General features: G+C 29.4%; 1 protein-coding gene across 1 annotated transcript in view; it reads right to left on the bottom strand.

Annotated features, from left to right (window-relative positions):
* Positions 1–328: 328 nt before the first annotated feature.
* The window catches only part of LOC103307814 (carcinine transporter), a 28,819-nt gene continuing 3,100 nt past the window's right edge, over positions 329–26,047 (bottom strand). The window contains exons 3-12 of the mRNA XM_008180141.3: positions 25,500–25,679; positions 18,496–18,599; positions 18,256–18,410; positions 15,578–15,746; positions 15,293–15,419; positions 10,312–10,433; positions 10,024–10,238; positions 5,583–5,764; positions 2,907–3,085; positions 329–1,156 (exon numbers count right to left, since the gene is read on the bottom strand). Coding sequence (XP_008178363.1) covers positions 973–1,156; positions 2,907–3,085; positions 5,583–5,764; positions 10,024–10,238; positions 10,312–10,433; positions 15,293–15,419; positions 15,578–15,746; positions 18,256–18,410; positions 18,496–18,599; positions 25,500–25,679 — 1,617 coding nt within the window. The 3' untranslated portion in view covers positions 329–972. The remainder of the gene's footprint in view (positions 1,157–2,906; positions 3,086–5,582; positions 5,765–10,023; positions 10,239–10,311; positions 10,434–15,292; positions 15,420–15,577; positions 15,747–18,255; positions 18,411–18,495; positions 18,600–25,499; positions 25,680–26,047) is intronic.

Genomic DNA, 26,047 nt, shown 5'->3' with positions numbered 1-26,047 from the left:
CGTTTAGAAATTCCGTTAAATATTCTGCTTCCTAATGAAAACATTTTAAAAGTGCACGCAATATATTAAACTAAAGGTATCATAACAATTACTGGCTAATTTAAAAATGATAATATTGTTCATGTGTAAATTTCAGGGCTTGCAACAGTTATAATAACGTTATGATTACCTATAACGTTATATTTGACAAAAAAAAATATCGAAATTTATAAACGTAATTACAACGGAAAGCGATAATCAAAAATAATTAAATACCACAAAACAAAACATAACGTGATTAACAAAATATATTAATATATATCATTAAACAAAACAAAACGCGAAACGTAATAATTTAAAATCCATTTATTTAAAAGTTATATTGGTTTCTTAGAAATATGTATTTTATGCGCGGACATTAGAATTGATTATATTGTATTCTGTAGCCGGGCCATATTTGCCTTAATTAACGCAAAAAATGTGTAAAGAATTTTTTTTTTAAATGCAAGCCCTGGTAAATTTTGACTAACAAATTAATAAGATATTGGATATTATGTTATATTGTAAGTAAATAATATACAGATTATAATTATTGTGTATTATGCAGTCATCAAAAACAAATACGTATATAGGTATTAGGTATGATAGTTATATTAATATTTATAGGCAATTTTATTTTTTCAAATACTAATATTCGTTCTTTTTCAAAATGACCACAATTTACAATTTAAAAATAAATACATTTTAACTAATTTGAATGGTTTCTTGTATTCCGCGTAACAATATTATGCTAGTACACTTTTGTTAGTAGGTAGTTTAGTAAAAAAATTTATTTTTTATGGAATTGTATGCATTAATCTTGACAGATTTTACTATAAAAAAAACCTTATCTTGTCTACATGCCATATTATGTAGATTATCATTTACACACTATTCTAGGCACCGATCATCTATATTATGTTACACAAAAACGATATAAATCAAACAAAACAACTAAAACCAGCAAGTCATTTTGACTACGCCTGAAGAGTCTAGTGGAGTTTCCATGGTGCTCTGTTGTCTAGTGAATTTAGATCTGCCACCAGCACTCCCTGTTGCAAATGCCGTCGTTTCTGTCGTAGGAGACATTTCTAGTTTTTCAGTTAGGTCTTCGTACGAATTCGAATGCTCCGACGGCCTGTAAATAAACATCATATTTTATTTTCAACAATAAATTTTATATACGCCATATAGGCTCACATCACTGAAAAATAAGTGGGAAATTGGAATGGTTTACAATATATTTTTATTTTTTTTTTTATATTTATTAAGGCTTCGACATCAAAGGTCTTTAGCCTGCATTAAATTAATATAAATAAGTAAACATTAAAAATTTTACAAGTATTGACATGTTTGGTGTGTTTACAACTTATGACTTAAGTTTATACTATGAAAGAATAGATTGATAGCATCCGTATTGTCTTCGTTGAGAGCTTGATGGTGTGTGGTGGGGTTTTTGAGGATCTTGCGAGCTTCCGTGTATTTGGCGCAGTTTATTATTATGTGTTCTATTGTTAGTGTCTCATTGCAAGTATCGCATACTGGGGCTGGTTCTTTTCTTATGAGATAGGCATGTGTTAAATGTGAATGGCCTATTTTAGCTCGGGTAATATTTACTTCCTCTCTTCGTTTGGTCTTAGGGAGGTATTTTAAATTTTTGAAAGATAACTTTACGTTTCTCAGTTTGTTAGAGAGGGCCTACCCAATTTTTGCCATTCTTCCGTTAGTTTATGCTATATGATGTTGAAAGTTTTGAATGAGGTTAGTGTGTTTATCTTTGTGGAGGAAGAGATGTAGTGGCTTCAAAGGCTATAATGTCGGCTTTCTCGTTTCCGGGTATCCCGACGTGTGAGGGGACCCACATGAAGCTTATTGGTCTGTTTATTTCAGATATTAGTTTCTGGATATGTTGGACGAGCTAGTTTTTTGGGTAGGGATTTGATATTGATGATATTATGATCATATTTTTGCTGTATTACTTAATTATCAACCATTATAGTCGTTGATGCATGTTCATTGGATTCGTCGTATGATTTTAGTTAAAATATGAATGTTGAATTAACTAATTTATTTATAAAGCTATTAATTGGTACATATTTTTTATACGATTAAAACTACCAACAATTAATATAAATATATTTTTTTAGATATATCATGTAAATCGTTATTACATTGGTTTTAAAACATTATTACCTAAAACCTACTAAAGACATAATTTTTAAAATAGGCAATACGAAACAGCTGTAAAAATATAGAAATATGAAAAAAAATATAGAAATATGTGACCAAAGATGAACCTAACATGAGCAATCTGTGTTACTCAACTTATATTATATTAAAACATAATATTAATGACTAACCAAATGTCACGAATATAATATACAATAAGAACAAAAAAAAAAATGTGCTCAATCAACTAGATCTCAGGACCACAAGTAGAAACAACAAACAAAATAATACATTTTTTAAGACAAACAGATGTGAATTAACTAATTTAGAAATTAAAACTAGAAATTTTAAATAAATGTAAACGTAAATAATGAATAATAATGTGTAGGTTCTTCGTATTAGTAATAACCTTTGTTGTTGAATCGGTTACAATATTATTATTTATGCAGGTATACCTGTTAGTTGTTACCAAATATTTTGTTTGAAACGTAGTATGATGATCAAAATAAAATAGCGTATTTGTGTCAAATACTTATTCGGAGTAGGTTGTATGGCAACTCACTAGCAAGTTAATTATTTCGTTTATACGAATATTCAAACTTTACACTTGCCATTTTCCTGAAGTGATTAATGGTGGTTTAAAATAAACAATTTAAAAGAATAGGATATGGGTTGCGATACACGGCTGTAACGTAAAATTGTCGCCGATAAAAATTTACCTTTTGGGAACACAGGTTATACAATCCGCCATAGTCCAGTTCTTCCCGAATTCTTCTCCCTCTTCAACTGACTGCGGTAACTTATAATGCAATGTCTCAGGAAGACGGAGACCAGTGATCCCACCAATCACTGATAGTATGCCCATTATAAACAGTGGCAAAACTAAATTTTCACGTCCCTGCAGTTGAACAATTTACGAATTAATTACATTTAATTATATTTAAATTTTATTGTTTAATAAAAACGAAACGTTTCCAAATCCATATTTCGATACGATAGGAATTCATATAATATATATTTATTTTTTATCAAAAGTATATAAAATAATGTTACAATTTGTATTATCGATGAAAAAGTTCGTACTTCGTAGTAACAGAAAAACAAGACATATAATCACGTGAAGCCTAGAAGGACACTAACTTCAGATAGGAAAATGTACAGTAAATGTCTATTACAATGAACCAGGTAAACATAACCAAAATCTGGTTGTTCTGAAATAAGATTTGTGGGGTGAGTCGTTTAGTTAAAATTTTTAGTCTGAACAATAAACCAGTTTTAAAACTTTCTTCGATTATCAGTCTCCAAGATAATATATCATATTCACATAACTCCCCATCATTCCATAAAAAAGTTCGATAGGTGCAATGTAAATCCTTCTCTATATACCTATAGGTAATAATAATAATTTGACTTGTTTCGTACATATTCATGGATAAGTATAAATTATGTATTTTTAAGTTATGACTGTATAAAAGAGATTTTTTTTTAATTTGTTCATAAGTTTTCTTAATGGAATGTAATTAACAAATTCCAATTATGTTCCTACCTTCTAAACTAATTGGAAATTATATTAAAGTAAATCTTGAGAAAATTGTGATAAAAAGTACAAAAAATGATGATTACTGATAAGTATATTTACACAGAATACATTTTGAAATGTTTGAATGATAAACCAAATATAATTTAAAAAAATTATATTCTTGTTGGTTGAAAATGTTGTTGTTCTTATTTGTTTTATGAGTTAAATAATCCAAATTGACAATACTACTATTGTTTATTTTTTACGAACCATGTCGCGTTTCAGTATAGGTTTATGACCTCTCTTCATTATAGCTATAGCTGTTTATTATTGTTCTTTAAATCAATGAAGCCAATTAAAAAAAAAAATAATAATAATTAACTAACATTTCATTGATGTTTATCAAATACCATATTTATATACAACTCAAATGTTTATTTGTAGTGTCGAAATTTTATTTTGAAAATTGACGCTTGTCGTTATGGCACACATATTAAAGTTAGCCAGTGTACGTCGTATATAGTTGAAGAAATATAAATCGTCATGTTGTGATTTATATTACTTAAAACAACTAAACGCACGTATATCGTATAACATAATAATTCGATTCAAACCGGATACAAATTGTCGATTCATTATATCATATTAAATTTAATACCTTCCCTTGCAAATATTCGGTCAATGACAATACAATAAATTGCACAACATATTTTGTATTTTATAAAATGAAAACAATATTAATTTAAGTAAGTATAATTCTTGCGTATATACCATATTATCCAGTGCTTAAATTGGAGGGGGTGAGAGGAAAAGTGGAGTACCCCTTATAATTATTTTTTTAATCAATAAGATATTTAATCTTTGAGTACAAAAATTATTGTTTATCGTTTTGCATCCCCCTTCAGTTATATTTCCAATTTAAGCACTACATTAGATCTTTAAAAGTGGTACCAAAATCTCAAAATTTATAGGTAGCTAAACCATAATCGAAATTGAAGAAAAATATATATAATAAATTAATAATATATAGGACAATAAATATTTTTTTATTATTTTAAAGGTCTTAAAATATAACATACTCGTGCATTACAAAATAAGTAAATTAAATTGCAACTGAATTATAAACTTAATAATTAAACACATATTATGTAGTTTGTACCTATTTTGTTATGTACTATAGTTATAATATACTTAATAAGAATTATGTTTTCCCTCAAAATTGATATTCTAAATATTATGGAAAACGAATTATATAATAATTATTGTAAAATGTGAACTTAGAAATTATTTATCACTGTACAGTGTACTTCCTCTAACCTATATAAAACAAAGTATATATCTTTGGTAAATTTTCGAGCGTTTTTAAATATTTTTATTATTAATTTGAGTTTTATCATCGGTAAATGTTTTACATAATCTAATCAACATTTTACCATTCAATTTCATAACTGTTATTACTTCAAATACTGTTTGTACTACTGATACTTTTTAGTTTTTATGTAGAGTAAGATTATGCGCCTACATATTATATATTAAGAATTATTATATTACCTTACTTTAGTCTCTAGTAACATAAAATAAAATTGAACTTATAATTATCTTACAATAATTAGATCTACAAGTTAGTCCAAAAAAATATGAAAATTAAATAAATTCTAAATTCTTCCGAAATCATTAGCAATAATAACACAAATTATACACATTTGTGTACAATGTTGTACAATTTTCGAATATCTGTTTTTTAAAATAGAGTTCTGAGTTGTTTTTATCGGGCACAACCATTGAATTGTTATAGTCCACTGGTACACCTTGTAATCTATCATCTATGAAATAGTGAATACATATTATATTGGTAAATAAAGGTAGATATACTTACCAAATAGTTAATAAATGGTATTAATACCAAACCAAGACCAGCGATGTACGCAGAGGTTCCAATTCCAATGCCACGCAATTGTGTCGGATAGAGTTCACCGGCAAATGGATAGATTATTAAAAACGAAGCCGATATCGTGAACTTGGAAAACAAAAACAAAACCAGGGTAGTGATCACAGCATCTGAAATGAAATCCGATCGGTTCAGCAAGAGATGACAGGTGAGAAGTGTATAGGTTAAACACGTCTTTATAGTCTGCAGTAGTACATTATTATACATAAAACAAAATTATAATATTTTGTTGCATTGTATATTATATATATATTTACGTAATTTATAAATTGCACTCATAATTTTTTAAATGTCTATAATTTGTTCATAAGATTTCCTTAGAGGTGCTTTGTCATGTAAAATTACTTTTATCGACGACTTACAATAATGTACAATCGGAGCATTAATGGGGGAGGTTTCAGATATGCAGTGCACTCTAGTTAACAAACAAGTTGGCAACCGTAATAGCAATTCTCGATACTGTGTCGCATTGTTTTAACGTTTTGACGCCAAAAACTGTAGATAACGATTTTATTTTAATTTAAAGAATATTGGACGACCATCGCAATAAGCGCATACTCGTATAAACACAACCAGAAGGACATGTGTTTTATTTCATTGACGCTTTATATTTTAATAATGTTTAATAATACATTAATACCTGCAGTCACCGTTAATGGCAGTGGTCAATTTGTTTACGAAAAACTTAATAAAAATAAAAATTTTAATAACGGATGTCATCCTGCAAATGGATACATTATGGATCGAAACTGATCCAGGTCGAAGTATCTAACATGAAAAAAATTATACAATTTAAGAATTTTTTTTTACACTTTGTCTTTAAAACAGGCTCGTTGTTTAAATTGTTTAATAGGTCTGCTGAATTAATAAAAGTCAAAATTAAAATATTAATTGGTCCAATATGTACATTGTATACATTACAGAACCATTAAAACCTATAGCAAAAAATTACTCGTTTCATTCGCATCGCAACTTACTAATATTAATAACAAACAAATTGAATCGAAAAAGGTGTGTTTTAAAATTTGGACTCTAAGCGGAGTGATAAATGTATTGATTTTACAGTGATATAAGTTTTTTTTTTATTTTTAAGTATTTCATAACTTTTTGGAGCGGTAAAAATGCTTAGATTTTCAACTTAAAGAGTGGTTTTTGGCAGTAAATTGAATCTTGGGACTATAGTTAATTCTTTAGCGCAGCGTTTCTTAATTTTTTTTATCAGTTGAACCTTTTTTAATGTTCACTTTTATCGTGGAACCCCTACTTTGTTTCAATATTTTTATGCAACCAATTCTAACATTTTGTATAAAGATTATTTGCAATAATCATTTCTCATAATAGTAATACCAATTTAACCAAAAAAATAGATCTTAAAACAACAGACAAACCAGACTTTTAAATTTAAATTTTGATTAAACGAATGGAATCACCTTTTATTATTACAGTCATTTACAGATATACTTAATAATAGGCTTATTGGATGAAAGTTGAATTCTCGTGTTAGGTTTGGCATCAAGTCTGATGCAGTATTTCATTATTGCCGATACATCAGCTGAGAACCTCGTTAAAGATTACGATTACGTAATCGTATGTTACCGACCACAAACGTTATCATGTTAGAGTTCAAAAGTCAATTAAGTCGATAAAATATTAAAACTGACTATTTATGTGAGAGGTGAGTGAGTCAACATTCGACATACAATTAAAAATGATTAAAATGTAAATATTATATCTTTAGATTTTAGATTTTAGATTCTGAGTGGAGCGATGAATGTATTGATTTTACAATGATGTGTGTCTCTTTTACTTTGTGTCTGATGTTTACACGATAAATAGTCCAAATAATGCTATTTCATTTTTTAACTTCGACATCTTATCCGTAAGAAAGTGAACCTAGTTGGTGCATTCGGAAGAATAAAAATTTAAAATTCCCTGTAGTTTTCAAAAGTGACGAGAAAAATAAAAAAATTAAGGAAAAACGAAAATTTTTATGCAAAATTGGTTTTCGACAAAATGCAATTTTGAAAATATTTTTACTTATTAATTAAGTCAAAAAGTTTTAAAAATGAATACAAGGCTCATAATATATATATAATATATTGTTACAATGGCAGTTGAAAAATATTAAATTTTATAATCATTTATAGTCCACATTTTGACAAAATACATAAAAACCACGAACATTTTTTTTCTTGCAAATTATTTCAAGTTAGAAATTCATAACAAAATTTCTATCTATGGATTTAAAATGTAAAACAAAGTTCCACAGAAGTAAATTATTCTATAATCAAAAAATCCAAAAAATATAAAATCACAGTTTTTTTTATAGTTATTTCATGTTCAGATTTGGACAAAATTAAATAACCAAGAATAACGATTTTATTTGTTTTTGTTATATTTTAAAAACATTATTCGTGGGTAGGTACTTAGAACTTTTCAAGTAGATTATTGTATACAAATAATATAAGTTCAACTTACCAGCTAGGTACCGTATTAATAATAATAATACCAAAATAATATAAAATATCCTTGCAGGCAGACAAACCGTCTCAGCTCAAAATCGTTTTATCGGAATTCAAATTTAACAGCATCCATTACTGTGACCCACCTGTAACCCACTGTACAGCAGCGTAACATCCACTTACTCGCTTTTTTTACAGTAATTTTCTTGAATGTTTTAAAATTGCCACTAAAGTATTATCGACTCTTATATGATCTTCACAACCATGACCCCCTTCACTGCTGAGTTAATTTTTTCCCGTATTATGCACTGTGCGGGGATACATTTTTTTTTTGTATTGCATATCATTATAGTTCAAGTATTAATTATTAATTATTTTTTATTTTAAATGATAGTACGTTTATGCGTCCGTAGCAGGGAACACTCTTTTTGGTGGTTAAAAGTAAAAAAAAACTCTAATATATAATCGGTAAAAACGGGAAAATTTAAAAAAACCAGTTTTTGATAAAATCAATTATGTATTTTTGTGTGGGTAATTCAAAATGTATAAATGATAGAAACTTGAAATATTCCACTGTTACCTAAAGTATTATTTCTGATCTCAATTCAAATTTCTAAATATTTATACTCAATTTAAACCATTTATAGTCAATTTCAGTTGATTTTTATTTAAAGTTTCGATAGGCATTTTTAAGCTTGGCCAACAGCCTTGAAAATTATATACTGGATCTTTAAGTTGTTCTTTAATCAATGTATTATACTTATGTATAATTTTTTATAAGAGTGAAGTTCAAATGTTGATAAAATTTGACAAAATCACGAAAATTTGCAAATTATTTTGTAAAGATTTATGAAATGTTTAATGTTTATATATTATAAGACTTAAACATCTAATATAAATTACATCGTAAGTAGTTAAATAATTTAAAGCATTTAATGCTGAAATCTAAAAAAAAATACATAGGCAAAATTTTTTTATAGTCAATTTAAGTTCACATTTGGATGTAATTAGAAATCCAAACAAAGAATAATGATATTAGTATTTCTTTTGGGATTCAAAAATATTATTGGTTACTGGAATGGATATGAGATTGATATGGAGACTTGAAATATTTTATAAGTACAATGGTGTATTCAAAACATTTAGATTCATTTTAAGGTATTTCCTATTTACATCGTGCGGCTTGCACCATTGAAATGGCACCTGTAAAAATAATTCTTGGTGATTTAATTGTTAATTATAATAATATTTTATGATATAATATATAAATAAAAATCTAATATTATAATAATTGATGGTAAAATAAATGCAATGTTTTTGACAAAATAAATTCAACCCATGATTGTATTAGTATTTACTAATAATAAAATAAATTATTTTCATTGCAACATAAATATATCATAAAATGATGACCGTCTTCGATCAGAATCGTTTCTTGTATGTAATGATGTATACATTTAATTCAAATTTAACACATCATAGGTACATTACAGTAATTTAGTTAAGGACAAAGTACACTCAACGTCTCGACATCTACTCTATAGTCTATACTTCACCTCATTTTTTTTTAAAATTAAATTGTATAAGGTTATAATACTTTACACAATATTATTTATTACAATATATTATACCAATTATGGTATTTATCAAAAACTAGAATAGTCATGAAAACTTATTTTTGTATTTGAAATGCTAAATATGAAATTATGTAGGTACTCGCTTTTCCTCCCATAGTTCCAAAGTCATGAACATATTCGCGATATCTATAATACGAGTTCACTACCTGGTTGCGATGTGGTATCGAGGGTTGAAACTCTCCAAATTACCACAAAAACAATTTATGGAAAAATAAACACGTATGCACGTACGTCATATCACCACACTTCACTATCCATGCTATCCATTACCTGGTGGCAGGGTGACGGTGACGATGCAACTGATGCCGCTCAACGTCATCGCCAGGCACAGAGGCCACCGGCGACCCCATCGGTCCATGAGCAGCCAACATACCAGGCAGCTAGGCACTTCCACGACGGACGACAGCAGAAAGCTCAAGTATTGATTTTGTCCCAACGATGGACCGTAATAACTCAGTCCAATATACACCATGTCGTTGGCGAACCTGAAACGAAATAGAAAAAAACTGTATCCAGACGTATAATTGCACTCCGACGGGTCAATTTTATTGCACGCACCAGTTGAACGTTATCAAAATGGTCTTCAAGCGCATGTTCGGCGTTCTACACAGGGCCAACACCCCTGGCCCTTCTTTCAATCGTTTTTCTTCGCTCAGAGTGCGTTCCATCATCATTTTTTGCTTAAGAAAAAGAATATTCATTCAGACGGTTTTTTACAATAACATAACAATAACTATAGTCAATTGTATGACAGTAAATCAAACTCTATATACCGAAGAGAAAAAGTTAATATTAAAACACGATAAAAACTTTACAGTTTAGTTTGGAAATTAGTGTTTTGAGTTTATTTTACATTCTTCGTAATCCGATTTATAACAATATTATCAAAGTTCATTTATAACTAACAAAATAAGGTTTACTCAAATTTTAAGACCCAAAGGTTGAGCAAATATTCAACCATTGGGGTGCGCTATAACTGTTAGGTACCTATACAATATTTATTAGATATTCATAGCCCATAGGGCAATAATGAAATATTTACTAATGTTTAACTACTATATTCGTTGTAAGCACTTTTATTTCATTTTTGTAGAAAACATTGTTGTATAATACTTGAGTGGAACATTACCGGTAGTTGGTACCCAGGTAACTGATTTTCAATCTCTTTGTTCCAGATATTGTTCTGTTTTTTTATTTAAACGTTGATTTTTTTTTTTTTTTAATGTTCATAATATTGTACGTCAACTTTTATTGTCATATAATGAATTTTAAATTTTGTTTTATTATCATGACCCAGGACCCGGTAAAGTTTGGAAATCACATTGAATGTTTTTAATGTAACCTAACGGACACAGCTAAAAGTGATTTAAAAATCGTTCAGTTAACTAACGAAAAAGGTGGTCAAGTGGGTACCACTTTGCTGTAAAATAGGTGTCAAGTGCGGCACTCTATATAGTATAATGTAACATGTTTTTATATTTTTTTTTCCAAATTTTTTGGTTACAGTAAAAATCACTTGTAAGAAATTTTGTTTTAAATTATCAATCCTTAACTATAAAAATTGAACATGTCATACATTTATACTTAAACATTTTTATGAATTTTGTAAAAATTTGAATTTTAAATTCTTGTAAAATAAATTGTGCTTATGTATCTTCGATATTATTTAAGTCCTGTAATACCAAATTATAAGGAATCTTGTATTAAATGTTCTCACGTTTTAACCAAACGAAATTTTCTACTACGATTCCTCAAAATTACTAACTAGAACCAATTATCATCAGAAATATTGATTGTTAAAATATCGATAAATCAAACATTTTTTTGATTTTACGTTTATATGGCGTTGTCCTCCAACGCAGTTATGTACCTCTATTGCCTATACTTTACGCCGTGTAACATTTTATACACGAATATAATTATTGACAAGACATAGTAACTACAGCAGGGTATTATAATAATTTGTTCTAATTTGTAAACATCAATACTGGACTATGGTGAATAATAATTGAGAATTTTTCAAGCAACGGTAATTTGTTGACTTTTAAAATCATTTTGACATGTTGGTTAAAAAAAATATTTGTTTGCTGGTTTCTGTCATGAGTTTTATTTTGGCTTCTCAAAATCAAATCATGAAGATATTTTAAAGTATTCAAAAGGTGGACACTGCTCTGCTCTTAATAATTTTAATTATTACTATAGCAAATTATGAGGGAGTTTCAAGCTTTTTTACACGAAAAACATTCGTATTAATATTTATAAAAAAAAAAAACAAAAATTAAAATTGTAAATGTCTATAAATAGCTCAAAACGAGTCAAAATATTTTGAAAACTTTATTATGTATAGAAAATGATAAAATAATCATTAGGTGAAAATTTATAGTATCTTCAGCAATATATTTTTGAATTACAACAAGATAAGTAAATCGTTCAATTTTCCTTAAGTCAAGTAATTTCATTTACGGAAAAAAACGAATGTGAAAAAAATTTCAACTTGAAATGCTCATAAAAAATTGTTCAGACTTTCCAGTAAACTTTTTTTTTTTTGAAAGGAATTTTGTATTTCATTTTAAAACCTTAGATAGGAACAAATAGACAATTTATTACGAATTTCTAACTTAAAATAATTTGAAAATTTTCGTGATTTTGTAAAATTTTATCAAAATAATAACTTTTAACGCTCATACAAAATAACTGTGGATTTTTGCTCTACTAATTTTTTTATTTCCATCAACAACAATTTATGATAAACCATGTATTAAATTGTATTTTTACCGACAATAGTATTAAAAAACTCATAGAAATCGAAATATTCTTATGAGTATAAACTATAAATAGCTCAAAAAGCGTCAAAATATTGTAAAAACTTTATTGTAAATAGAAAATGGTAATCTAAACATCCGAAAAAAATTTAACGGTTATTAGTTCTTTATTTACACCAAAAAAACTAAACTAATTATGCCGAAAACTAGTTTTGCGTAAAAAACCACCACTTCATTGGCGCAAATAGGGGAGGGGGGGCTTGGAGAACTGAGTCCCCCACATTTCTGCCATGTCCCCCCAGTTCAAAAGTCAGTAATTAGTAGTATAGTACTAAGCATATTTAATTAATATTATAGGAGGGGCTTTAGTCCCCCTCAAAATATTTTTGCTATTTGCGCCTATGCACCACTTCAAGATACAAACATTGTGACTCTGTTGATTTTTCCACCTTACTTAATCTCGGGATAGGGGAGAGAAGCCAGCTGAACGAATGGACCAGTGGCATAGACAGCGACCTGCCTTGGTTCTACGAGAATAACCAGGTCCGTGATGACAACCACCGACCATTTCAAGTGAGACAGAGTGTAATTCATAATAATATTTAGTTCTAATAAAATCTAATGTCCGTTGTACGTTCAATTTCGCATTATGTATCTGTGTCATATCCTCACTTCTCAACGACGCCTATATTTACCGGACAACAACAAGTATCCAGTGACCACCAACAACTAAAGACACCAAAATCTGCGTCAAAAATAGAAACATTTATTCTGATCTAAAAAATAATCACAAAAACAATCAAATATACACATCATTGTTTAACAAATAAAGAAATTTGCTCAGAATTTAAAAGATACTAATTTTTCTATTAGTATTACGCGTAGGTGATTAAAATATCACGTTGGTGTATAGCGTGTGAATAAACACGAATAATAGAAGTTACTTATTTAATAATTAATTTTTCCATTATCATTTTTGTTAACTCAAAATAGCCCAATAGTTCTACTAAACATAATATTGTTATAACATACTTGTTTTGTAAACTTTTTCTTTCTATGCTAAGATTCTATTTACTGCTTTGATTAGATAACGATTAGACAACAAAATATGATGAATTCGCAAAATAGACATATGTTTAGACATTGCTCACATATTATAGTAACTTATTAGATTGAATTTACTAATATCATTAGAAATGATTAATGATTCATTACATAGATATCGATAGCATACGGTAAAACTAACTGAATAACCCGGCGTTTCCCGGGAAAAAATTGTGATAATTTAACTCCTTTTGGGTGTAATTCGTTGTGCATATATAGGTATGGAAGCAAAATTATATTATGGCCCGCGAGTTTCGTTTATGGTTATGCGAACAGTATATTATCAGGTAGGAAATCTACCTAACATGTGGTAGATTGTGGACTTAGCGAGGTGGGAGACAGAATATAGTCTATATTAGTAAAGCTTTGTAGTTGAAAAAAAATTTGTATACAGTGTACCTAAAATAGTATTTAAGTTATGGCTGATCATTCCGGATTTTTAGGAGTATTTAATATTTATATATTAATATATTTTGGGCAGTTATTTTATTTTATTTTTACGGACAAACCAGACTAATATTATACCTAGCTTTGTGAAATAATTCGCATATATAACCTACAACCATTCATTTAAAAAAAAAACCCGTGAATATTAAGAAATCTGTTTGACCACCTCTTTAAAATATGAATATAAGAAAATTCTTTCTTATTGCACATCTAGATCAATAAAGGAACCACTATTCCAAATATCAAGTATGTACGTTTTATATTTTAAAACCAATATTGTATATTTAAATTAAATATTACTTGATAGATGGCGCCACTATTGTAATCTTTCCACCCCCTTTTACCCCTTTAGGACCGAATTTTGAAAAATCCTTTCTTAGTGCGCTCCTAAATTGCTTAAAGAACCTCTGCACAAAATGTCAAGTCTCTAGACCCAGCGGTTTGGTATGGGCGTTGATGAGTGAATAGGGGCAGTCTCCTATATGTATATAGAAGATAAAAATGTTATTAAAATGTTTAACCTATCAAATATTTTGCATAATATCTTTCTTGGGGAAAAAAAATTTTTATATGTTTTTTTATTTGTTATTGCATATAATATTATATGATAGTGTGCTACTATTTTTCTGTTTACACTAACATAGTAATTATTAGGTACCAGGTGTATACGTCTTCCCGCTGGCCACCCAGCTGGGACACAGTCTATCAACAGCCGACATCGGAGAAATTGTATGCGGCCCCCCGTTCGACCAGCTGCCGGCGGACCCGAACGAGAAGTGGACGATGCTGAGGAACGCTGAGGAGACCTTTCGGCAGTTTTACATCATGGTGGAAGGGATTCTATCAACCAAAGAGGAGGAGGAGAGAATACGCCAAGCCGCGGAGCCTGCCGACTGACTTCCTTGTTCAATCCGTTTGTAAAATAATTATTTGTTGAATAATAGCATGTGGGGGATTGTCCCACTGTTATAGTGTATGTAATGTTGTTGATTAATTCAATAAACGATGGGGGCCAGGGGGGAAGTAATGCTAACGCGGTCCCCCCTCTGGTTCTCGATACCACGGAAAAAAAAAAAAAAAAAAAAAAGGTGTATACGTCTATAATGAATAATCAACTATAAAAAAATGTGAGAGTGACTTACAAAACATAGTCAAAGATCACAAATATTTTGTGATCTATAAATAAATCACCAATTTGATTAAAATAACAGACTATATCATATTACCTTCAGTTTCTGTTTGAACGAATCTGGGAGCACGGTCCCGTTGATCCTGGCCAGGGTTTCGAGTATTTTCAGCGCCTCTTCGATCCGGCCTTTGGCCAGTAACCATCTCGGCGATTCCGGTAAGAACCTGTAACGCAAAATCGTATTTGATGTGTGTTTGTGTGCAACATCGAGTCTGGTCGTGCGACAGACGCACACGGGACACGCTCATTTTAAAATAAAGCCACAGTGTCCATGTTGAACACGACGTGTTCGTTCACGATAATGAATATATTTTTAACTTGCCACCAGTATATGAAGTACAGTGTGAACGGGGTGGACGTCGCCAATGCCAAGTACACCCAATTTCGCACGTAGTACGTAACGCCGGACAACAACACCAGGCCGAGTGTGTAGAACATACACGTCATCACAGTAATGAACGACCTGTAGTTAGGTCCGACAAGTTCCAGAGCTAAGAAGAAAACATCTGATTGTCATAATTTTATATTATAATATATTTTAGTTATCGTTATTCGATTTCTCGTCGTCACGATGACAATATTTGTTATTCCTGTGTCTGTCTGTTAGGTATGTCATAATTATTGTCGGTAGGTAAATAATTTTATTTATATGCTATAATAATAAAAATTATGTATTTGGTAAGTACTCTATATTGCGACTATTAAGACAATCTACAGGACATATTTGATCATTGATTGTGGTCGTGAGAGAAGGAATAAATTTAACCTTTGAAAATAATACTATGTACATTAAAATACACGTTAGGGTCGAATTGCACTATTGTTTTTGTCGAGTTACGTTCGGGACAATAGAGTGTACCTACCAAATGGTAGAATTTCACTCAGGCTTAATAAATATGTAATGTTTTTATAATCATCCGAAAACTACACACGGGGATATACTGCACCTCATTTACATGTTCTTCGTTATAAAATATATAATTTATTTTCTTATATGGAATTAAATGAAATCACGTCAAAATTAAATTAAATTAAATATTAAAAAAAAATAAAGTAATTAAATTATTTTTAATGATTAATAAATTATTTAATAAGTGGTCTCAAACTTTCTACCCTAAACCTTTTCAGTGTGGCCAGCAAAAAACGTTTCAAACATTTTTAATATAAATAGAAATAATTATTTAACAAAAAATCAATATGTACCTCTTTATAGTACCTATAGTGTTTAATACAGTAACCTACATTATAATAATTATAATCAATAGAAGAAATAAATTTTGTCTTAAATTATTATGTTTATTTTTGATTTAGTATTAATTAAGTAAAAAAAGTAAAAGGTATTTTTCTCGCAAACGTTTGACATATAAATATATAGCTCGTTGATAATTTAAGTTTGAGACATCTGAGATAACGGTACTTACCTAAATAAAATAATCACACATAGACAGAAGAAAATGTACCTACTAAAATATATTATAACTCAATTTTAAACAAGATTTATGTATTTTTATCATATCACACATAAATATCGTTGGAAAAAATTATCGACAAGATTTAATGTTGGTCGTCAATAATTGCGGATCTGCACAAACTTTTACGTCTATTTCTATATATTAGTTAATCATTCGACACACAAAAATGAATGCAAAACTATTGTCAACTAAATACCTATACCTACTATTTATAAGTTCTATGAAATCATCGGATCGAGTGCAATTCCATTATTGTCTTTTTTGAATCTGATTCCAAATATTTAAACATTTTTGTTTAAAAAATGTATACACCTATTCAAACACGAGGTTTGAAATTCGTAACAACTACAAAATTATTGCAATACCTATACAATGTATAAATATTTTTTAATTTGATTTAATTGTGGATTATTTTATTATTAAAATTGTTGGATGATTTATAACACATCACTTGTTTAACGAAGTATCATCATATACTCAATTAAGAAATAACAAAAAAAACTGATTCAAATAAAGTAGGTACCTTTTATAAACACTTCTTATTTCACACAATCTCAAGATCAAACAATTTACATTTCTATAGCTAAAAAATCTAAGATTCTAATGTAATGAACTAGTTTGAAGTTGAATTATTTATTTTTATTGAATAGGTAAGTATTTACTATTTATAAAAAAAAAATATTAATAAAATGGGTGGGTAGAAGAAACTATAGACTCGGGTGGTCGTATCTTACATTGAGGACATTGACACACCATGACGTATTCGTGTGTATGATTTTATAACGTATAGAATAAATGAATATAATATATGTTATTGTTTGTATTAAAATCAATTTCATTAACATAAAAAATATAATAACAAATCGTTATTGTAAAAAAAACAAATGCGATCGAAATAAATATTCTAATAGAATTGGCTCGACAACAATCTTTCGTGGAATGCGTTTTGTCCTTCCTGCTGCAGCGTCGGTATAAGTACAAACAGTTTATTTATTTTTTTAATATCCTACCCTGACAACATTCAGTGACTCAAATCTTCAGTAAATTTCATTATAAACTATGAGTTATGGCTTACTAAAAACACTTTCATGTCATTCAATCATCATAGTGACACAACAATGTAGTGTTCAGTTATATTGTAACGTGAAATTATTTCTTTGGTTTGTATTAAAATTGAAAATATAGGTTTTTAAGGACAACAACGTCATAGAAATTAGAAATATAAAATAAACTAATTATAAACTGATATTATTTTAGATACTTTATATACCTACGTAATGACTTATGGCTAATTACAGAACTTTCTAAATCGCACATTAATAATATTTAGCTCAATTATTGTTTATCGCATCTAAACAATAATTATTTATGCATTTCAGAATACAACGTAAATACGTAATAATACGTAACTTTAAATACATTCTGTTTTTGTGAGGAGAAAATTTAAAGCAATTTCAGGTAATTAACAAAGTCGATTTTTCAAAATTATTACAACGTTTGTTTTTCAAATTATTTATTTTGTACTTACATATAATAAATGGTATTTGATAAACAGCCGGTATAGTCAAACCTACGATTACTCTGGACATGGCCCACCACCAGAAATTCATTGCGCAAGCTGTTAACAAGCTACCGACAATTAATGTAGCCAAACACAAAAAATACGACTTCCTCCTTCCGATTCTATAAAACATTAAAATAATACAAATCGATTGTTATAATAAAAATATAATGATAAGACTTATAGAATTTTTGGATTTTGTCTTACCTGTCATTTAACACACCGAAAAAATACACTCCAATGGGTCCTCCTAAGTTTAGAGCTGCTAATCCGACCGTCGGGTATATGTCATGTTCGCAGACCAAATCGAACTGATAAATAATACGTCATAATAATGATAAATAATTATTTAATGCTTAACAAATACCCTCAAAAAAAAATAAGTAGTTTTCATAAAGTGCATTAAAACAAAGTAAATTGCCTGCTTTGTACGCCTTGAATACGTATCATAAAAGATTATAATACGATTTTTTAATCATATTATTTTGTAACTTTTCAAACATAATTTTATATTACATATACTACGTTCTTCAACAGTATAATAATATTAAATTCTGATTTTAATATATATATATTATTATTTGTTTTAATACAGAGTACTATAATTCTTCATGTGCCGATGGAAATGTTTTCCTTAATATTCCTTGTATTTTTCAACAAATCATAATAAATGAGGTACCTATATATTATAAATTTAATATGAATTTATTTTACTTTTCAGACCAAAAGATTAATTTCACATTTTCACGTTGTACTACTATTATTGATATGCCAGAAGGTTGTGTTTATTTTAAATGTTTAATCAATATTATTCTCTCAGCTCCGTTATTAAACAGTGTTTTTTGGATAGTGAAATCTTGAAAGTTTAAGTGGTTTTCCGGGATATTTTCAAACGATCAATTATACTTCAATTATTGTAAATTTGAATCATTCTGTGTACCAGCTACCTATAATCTAAAATCAGCTCAGTGCAATTATAAATAATTAATGTTTTTACTTTATGGCCTGTGATGTTCGATTCGTTATAATATGTAGTTAAAAACAAATCAAATTTGCATTTCAAACGTGTTTTTACAAAACCGCAAAACCACTAACAAAATAAAATTCCAAAAACCACGTTTAACCCTACCCCACTTCGTAGTGATTTTACTCTTAAGGCGCCCGGTGCCAATGTGATTTTGACCTCAAAAACACGGTTTACGGGAATAATGATCCTGCCCTGTAGAGTTAACCAAATTTGATAATTTTTTTTTTATTTATAGAGGAGAATATTTTACAGCCCGCATCGAACTCCTTTTTTCGATATTTTCATCTCAAACTTAATTATAAGTCTTTAAAAAAGACAATTTTTAGCTTTTTTTATAAATTATTTTATACTATTATTTAAAATAAAATACAAAATCAGAGATCGATGCGGGCTGTAGGAAGTCTTCTTCTTTCAGATAAAAAAAATACTCATCAAAATCCGACAATTCTATAAAGCTTGTGAGTTATTCCCGTAAAGTAATTTTTTTCGATAAAATACACCCTAAATAGTTATCGGGTAGTAGATTAGTGGAAAAGTCTTATAATTGAGGTAGCAACTAAAATATAAAATTTAATTTTCAAATTTTATAGAATTGTGGAAAATTTGAAAAACTGGCACCGGGACCCTTAAGCTTTCATTTGTACTTGGCTGTTGCAAACATTTATATATTATTAATTAAGACCTGTATAGTGTATATACGGAAGTCTATATATTTTTATGATCAAACGCTGTTCAGAAGATGTTATTTACTACTACAGTCGCAGACATCATGATGAACGCGTTATAATCATTTTAATTGAATTTGTGTTTTTGGTAAAATGTTCCATAATATTATATGACTAAAAACCATTCAGAAGTGTAATGATACGGTACTGTGATAGAACCTAATTAGGTTTGTGCATAGTATCTTCGTATATTGAATATAAAACGTAAAATGCAATTTTAAAGTAAACATTTTTGTTTCGTATTATCGCTAAAAAAAAGTAGGTACTATAGTCGGGAGAATGAAAAGTGGCCGCTGATACGCGCGCTTCTGTTGATGAATTGTTGTGATGGTTTCGCAAAATAAAGCGCGCGTATTTTTAAATGTATTAGAAGTAGATACAATTACCTTATACAAATGTATTAGAATAATGTTTGATACGAGTTTTAGAACCCCTGTTTTCGATGAAAACAAAAGGTTGCTATCATATCGTCAGCGGACACTTTTCATTCTCCCGACTATAGTATAATATTGTAATATAGTTGCGTGAGTCGAGTTTTCCCCATTTTTCTCCATGGTATGCGTGAGCGTGCTCACGGGGGAGAGAGAGGGGCATGGGGTTTAAACCCCCTCTTTACTTTTTTTTTACGTGCCCGTTCTTAAGTACGCCGATAGCTTCTCTATATAATATGTTCCTAGAAAATATCGACAGCCCCCCCTCCCATTAAAAATTCCTGAGAACACCACTAATGGTGTACACGACCTTTTAACTGTCAAAAATATATTATTATAATATCAATGTTGAAACATTTAAAAATGTCTTATTCAAGTTGATATAATTTTATAATTGATATTCTATATAATATACAAGGTAGGTACACTGCATCATACGCCATCTGAATTTTATGTCGACAAACCCCTTTGAAAAAGTTCTATAGATACACCATTGAAATGTTGTATGATGTATTGTACATTAAATGTCATATGTGTATACTCTATAGTCCATATACGTTATATATTATATGTATATCGGATACGCAAATAATAATCGTTTGTGAATTAATCGTAATGTTACGTGTCCATTTGATATACATACTCATCGTCGACGACGTACACTACGGCAATGATATTATAGATATAGGTAGGGTACTCGGAAACCGAGAAAGCGTAATAGTGTAGACGGTCGACAACGTTATTTTTTTCCTCCACGTAGGTATATTATATTTTACACCGGCACGTACCTACCTCGCTAGCTGTAATACACTATATAATAATATTATTATACTATATTATAATATACTATTATGTAGCTCTATACTTAGGTCGAGTTTGCCTGTACCTACGGCAAAAGTGAATACAAATTGTACACACGCATGACATTAAAATAATATGTTATTACGCGCTCTATCGGATGACAAATTACAGCGTGCGGCCGTCGATATTACTATTATAGGCTTCACTTCGTTAACCTTCCGGATTACGTATTTATTATAATATTATACCATCAATGAATCCCAGACCGACGCTGCTATGTTGTTACACGCCTCTCACTCACATATGTATAATATTGTTGTTGTTGTTGTTGTTGTATACCTATAGTACCTACCCATATATTATTATGTATAGCGTACACTCGTGTGTCATTACCATTTCAAACCGCACCTCGGCGCGGCGGTTTTCCGCGAGTTTTCGACTGGCGTCGGTGACGTAAAACTCGTGTACTGCAGCAGTATTATAATGTAAAGGTATGATATACGATATCATGTGCAGGCCTTAACCGGGTTGCCACTCCGGAACCCAAATCGGACGACAGTGTGCGCAGGTGTATAAAATAAGATAGTAATAAATCAGTTATAAACACCTTTAATATATTCTCATTTCGATTTATACACAGCGACAATTAATAATAATTATTTGACGATCTTAAAAAATATTAGGTACCTCTACTAACCACCTGTTTCTTCTAGCGACCAGCGTAGTGTCAGACGTCTGCAAGGCATACAATATCTTCGGGCAATATATTGGGGAAAATCAAGCCTGGTACGATATATGCCGCTCTAAAAATTCTACAAGTCAATTACATTATAACTTCCGGACCATGTCTTGGTTTATATTCCGCACGATTAAATCATTAAAGAATATTACGGGTTATTTTGTTACAAAAATAAAATTGATTTTCAACCGATCCAATTCATTTATCTCCTACGCGTGCGAATTAAATTCTCTGGCCGCCAATTCGGAGAACGAAAAAAAAAACGTTTTTATCTTCTTTCTTTTTCGTTGCATTGTATTTTCTGCACGTAATGGGTTGGTTTTCGTAATATATTTTTTTTAAATTTTTAGTACAATAAATTTACTTTAGTTGCATAAAATAATACATTAGAATTGACTGATTTACATTCAAGATTTTCTAGTGTTCTGCGATCGATTTGACGATATGTGTTTTCACTTTACGGGGAAGGTAGAATGGACCGAAATCTTTCATATAACACATCTATTAAGTATTAATTAAACGCAAATCGTCCTTTAGAAAAAACATTGGACGTTGGGAACAATTCTTTAAAAATGGTGAATAAGTAAAACCAATGATTTATATTTAATGAATATTTCGTGTATAATATTTAAAACTATAGAGTGAACTTATCACGGGTTTAAAATTGTATGTGTTAAGCATTTTCCATTAATGTAATAATATGCAACTATTCATATTAAGCTTTTTATCAAAATAATCTCTAAGAATCCAATATCTGTGATACATCTGCATCAAAATAAAACAATAGTCTATGGAATAAAACCATACATTTTGTGTGTTACTTAATTATTAAATAATAATTGATGGACTGAAATGTTTTTGAGGATTAGGTATTTAATAAAAAAAAAACAAAATTTAGGGTATTTGATGATTAGTTTCAGTAAAGCGTTAACGACGTTTAAAAATATTGTTCATTCAATCTTAAAACATTTTACTATAGGGTATGAACGAATCACAATAATTATTTCTGTTGAAAATCTCCAATCAACAAAAAAAAATATGTTGTGAACCTTAACTTCCGCTTTACATAATTATTATTTTTCAAACTCGACGATTAATCGCATTTCTTTGAAATCCCTACAGCCGTACATTCGAATACGGTACTTATATAATATAATTTATATACATTAATTTGGATGATTACTCAGGTACATTATCGACAGTATAATTTATTCTCAATAATTAAAAATACATGACTCTATAACTGTTACGAGTGTAATAGGATATACAATTACTATAATGGAATAATACTCGTTCATTGTTCAATGAACTTTTTTTAGAGTTTTTTTTATCGTAATCGTATGGTTTAACGTACATCGTAATATTATATTATTATTATTATTATTATACATATATCCGCTCTCCCTATAGTTATATATAAGGTAATGGTAATAACGCGTATTGGTACGATTGGCACAGCCGCATCGTGCCGACTAATTTCACGGTGCACTTTGTCACCGTAATCGTTTCTGAGCGAGAAAGCCAATTAATTCTTACTACTTCCATTCACATGGCACCGATAATAATAACAATAATAATATAATACGATATTATATATTACTATATACGGGTAATTATTTCATCGGACGGAATTAGCTAATAAACCGCCGCGATGTTTTCAATTGACTAATTGAACTTCTTTGATAATCGGTAAAAGGGCTACTGTATAATGCTATTATGTAACGATGTATCTAGAACACAAAAAAAAAATTTATAATAATGGTAATACCTATAACACTGCGGTCTTATACAATCGAATCTATACGTGCGTGAGTACACTGCGGTGCATAATATTGTGTTTCGAGTTAATTAATAATCGCATTTTTTAACCACGATTTCCGAGGTAGGTATTATTCGAATCTCAAACATTATGGTTTTACGATGGTCACGTTTTTTTATGACCACACATAGCCTCTTAGCCTAATGGTATTTTTACCATACAAATTTTAAATATTACTCTGAATAAAAATTGAAGCATCAAAAATTCTTATAGTTATAATATTATGTGTTTGGTTCTGTATTACTATCGTCGAAACTACTGTTAAATTACATAAAATTATCATAATAGGGCCATTTTTATCTATTGATTTAATGTGTTGTTATTAAATTTTTTTCAGTTTACCAGAGGTGAACCTAGTGGTGGGGGGGAGCATAATAATTTGTTTTATTAATTTTTCAGTTGGCCATTTATAAAACCAAATACCGTACATAATGGCCAATTTTTTTGAAAAAAATTGTTATAGTGATGTTGGTAAAAAGTTGAGGGTGAGAGGGATTATAAGTTCCAATGTTATCAAGTACTAGCCAACCAAACGTAGTTATCTTGGTGTCTCCTATAGAAATTAATTTATTATGTACAAGTAATCTCTATTGGCTAGCGAGCAAAAGAAAAATTAAGAAAAAACTTTAATTTTTATGCAAAAACAGTTATAGAAAAATTTTGTTTTTTTTTAGTAAATCAATAACGAATGGTCTTAGATATTAGATACTTTTACCAAATCATTATACGATTATATTCCGTACAAGATAAGATTTTCAAAATAAATTGACTTTTCAACTATTTATATGGTTATTTACTTCAACATTTATATTATTTTTTTTTTTTCTATAGAAGTCGGTAAAAATTGTTTTGCTTGGTTAAGAAGTTTGAAAATTAAATACGAAGTTCCTCCATAAATTGTTCATTTACCAATTAAAAAATATCGGAAATACTTTAGTACCATTTTTTTTTATAAGCATTTTAAATTAAAATGTTGACAATATGTATTAAAATCATTATAATTCGACACATTCATTACAGCAGGGGTCGCCAACCTTTTCCAGCAAGTGGGCTACATTAAAAATGTGAAATACTTGGTGATCGACCACTATTTCTTTAGGTACATTACTTATTTTATTACATGCAGCATAATAATATTCTTTTAATATTTCAATATTGAAAATGGGGTTTTTCTTTGCTAATAAATAATTTACTCTGCCTTATATAAAGCGTAAAAGTGTGTTTATAGTCTTAAATATTATGATTGCATGGTATAATTAATTTTCAATACCAATATCCCTCTAATGATTGACCAGTCGATAGCGATCCCTGCATTATAGTAGTGACCCACTTGTCTATCCTTTCTTATATCTAAATAATGATAGGTCATGACCGCTAGTATTTTTTTCATAATTAGTATTACAATGTACCTACAACTTGAATATGTTATTCATTCATACATATTATAAAAACATTTTAACTGCCTAATGATGAAATGGCTCCAATACAAGATAACAAAAACAAGTTGTCCTGGATCAATTTTAATAGTTGGCCAAACTAGGTACTAACTTCCCCTCCCCCCCAAATAAAACCCTCTTCGGTAGGTATGCCACTGCAGCAGTACACGTACCTTCCTAATTTATTATTACCTAACTTTTAAAAATGTTAAGCGCATGTTTCGGTTACTCACATCGATTACAATTGAAGACTTTACGAAACTCGTATCGTATTCCCAACTGTTACATTTCTCCAAAGGCCAACTTTCGTTCACCAACTGTTCCAAATTTTCGTGGACTTCGGAAGACACCAAGACTTCTGTCCAATTAACTGCATACCGCATACATCCATTTTTTACTTGAGTGACGTTACTCTGTAACGATGATAGTATGTGCAAGTTTACAACGAGATAAACAAAACCATTTCTGTAGACCTATTGTTCCTCAGAACACGAAAAATACTACACAGTACACAATTCATTGCACTCATCTCCTCCAGGCGCACGAGTTTGCCCAATCGACTTATTATTAGACTATCGTTAAACTAAAAATTAATAATTAAAGAACTACTCAATATTTCGTCATTGTGATCGTCATATAATGCGACGGACTTCGAATACACAAAAATGATTACCGGACAAATATTAAGAAACCCAAAGAATTATACTTCTTTCTAAAATCAAACAATAGATTTGGTTAGCAATTAAAATATTAAGAAAAAGCATAGTCGTTTTATAGTCAT

Source organism: Acyrthosiphon pisum, chromosome X (assembly GCF_005508785.2).
Source record: "Acyrthosiphon pisum isolate AL4f chromosome X, pea_aphid_22Mar2018_4r6ur, whole genome shotgun sequence".
NCBI lineage: Eukaryota > Metazoa > Arthropoda > Insecta > Hemiptera > Aphididae > Acyrthosiphon > Acyrthosiphon pisum.
Note: the sequence above shows the minus strand (reverse complement) of the source record. Positions and strands in the feature narration are given on the sequence as shown.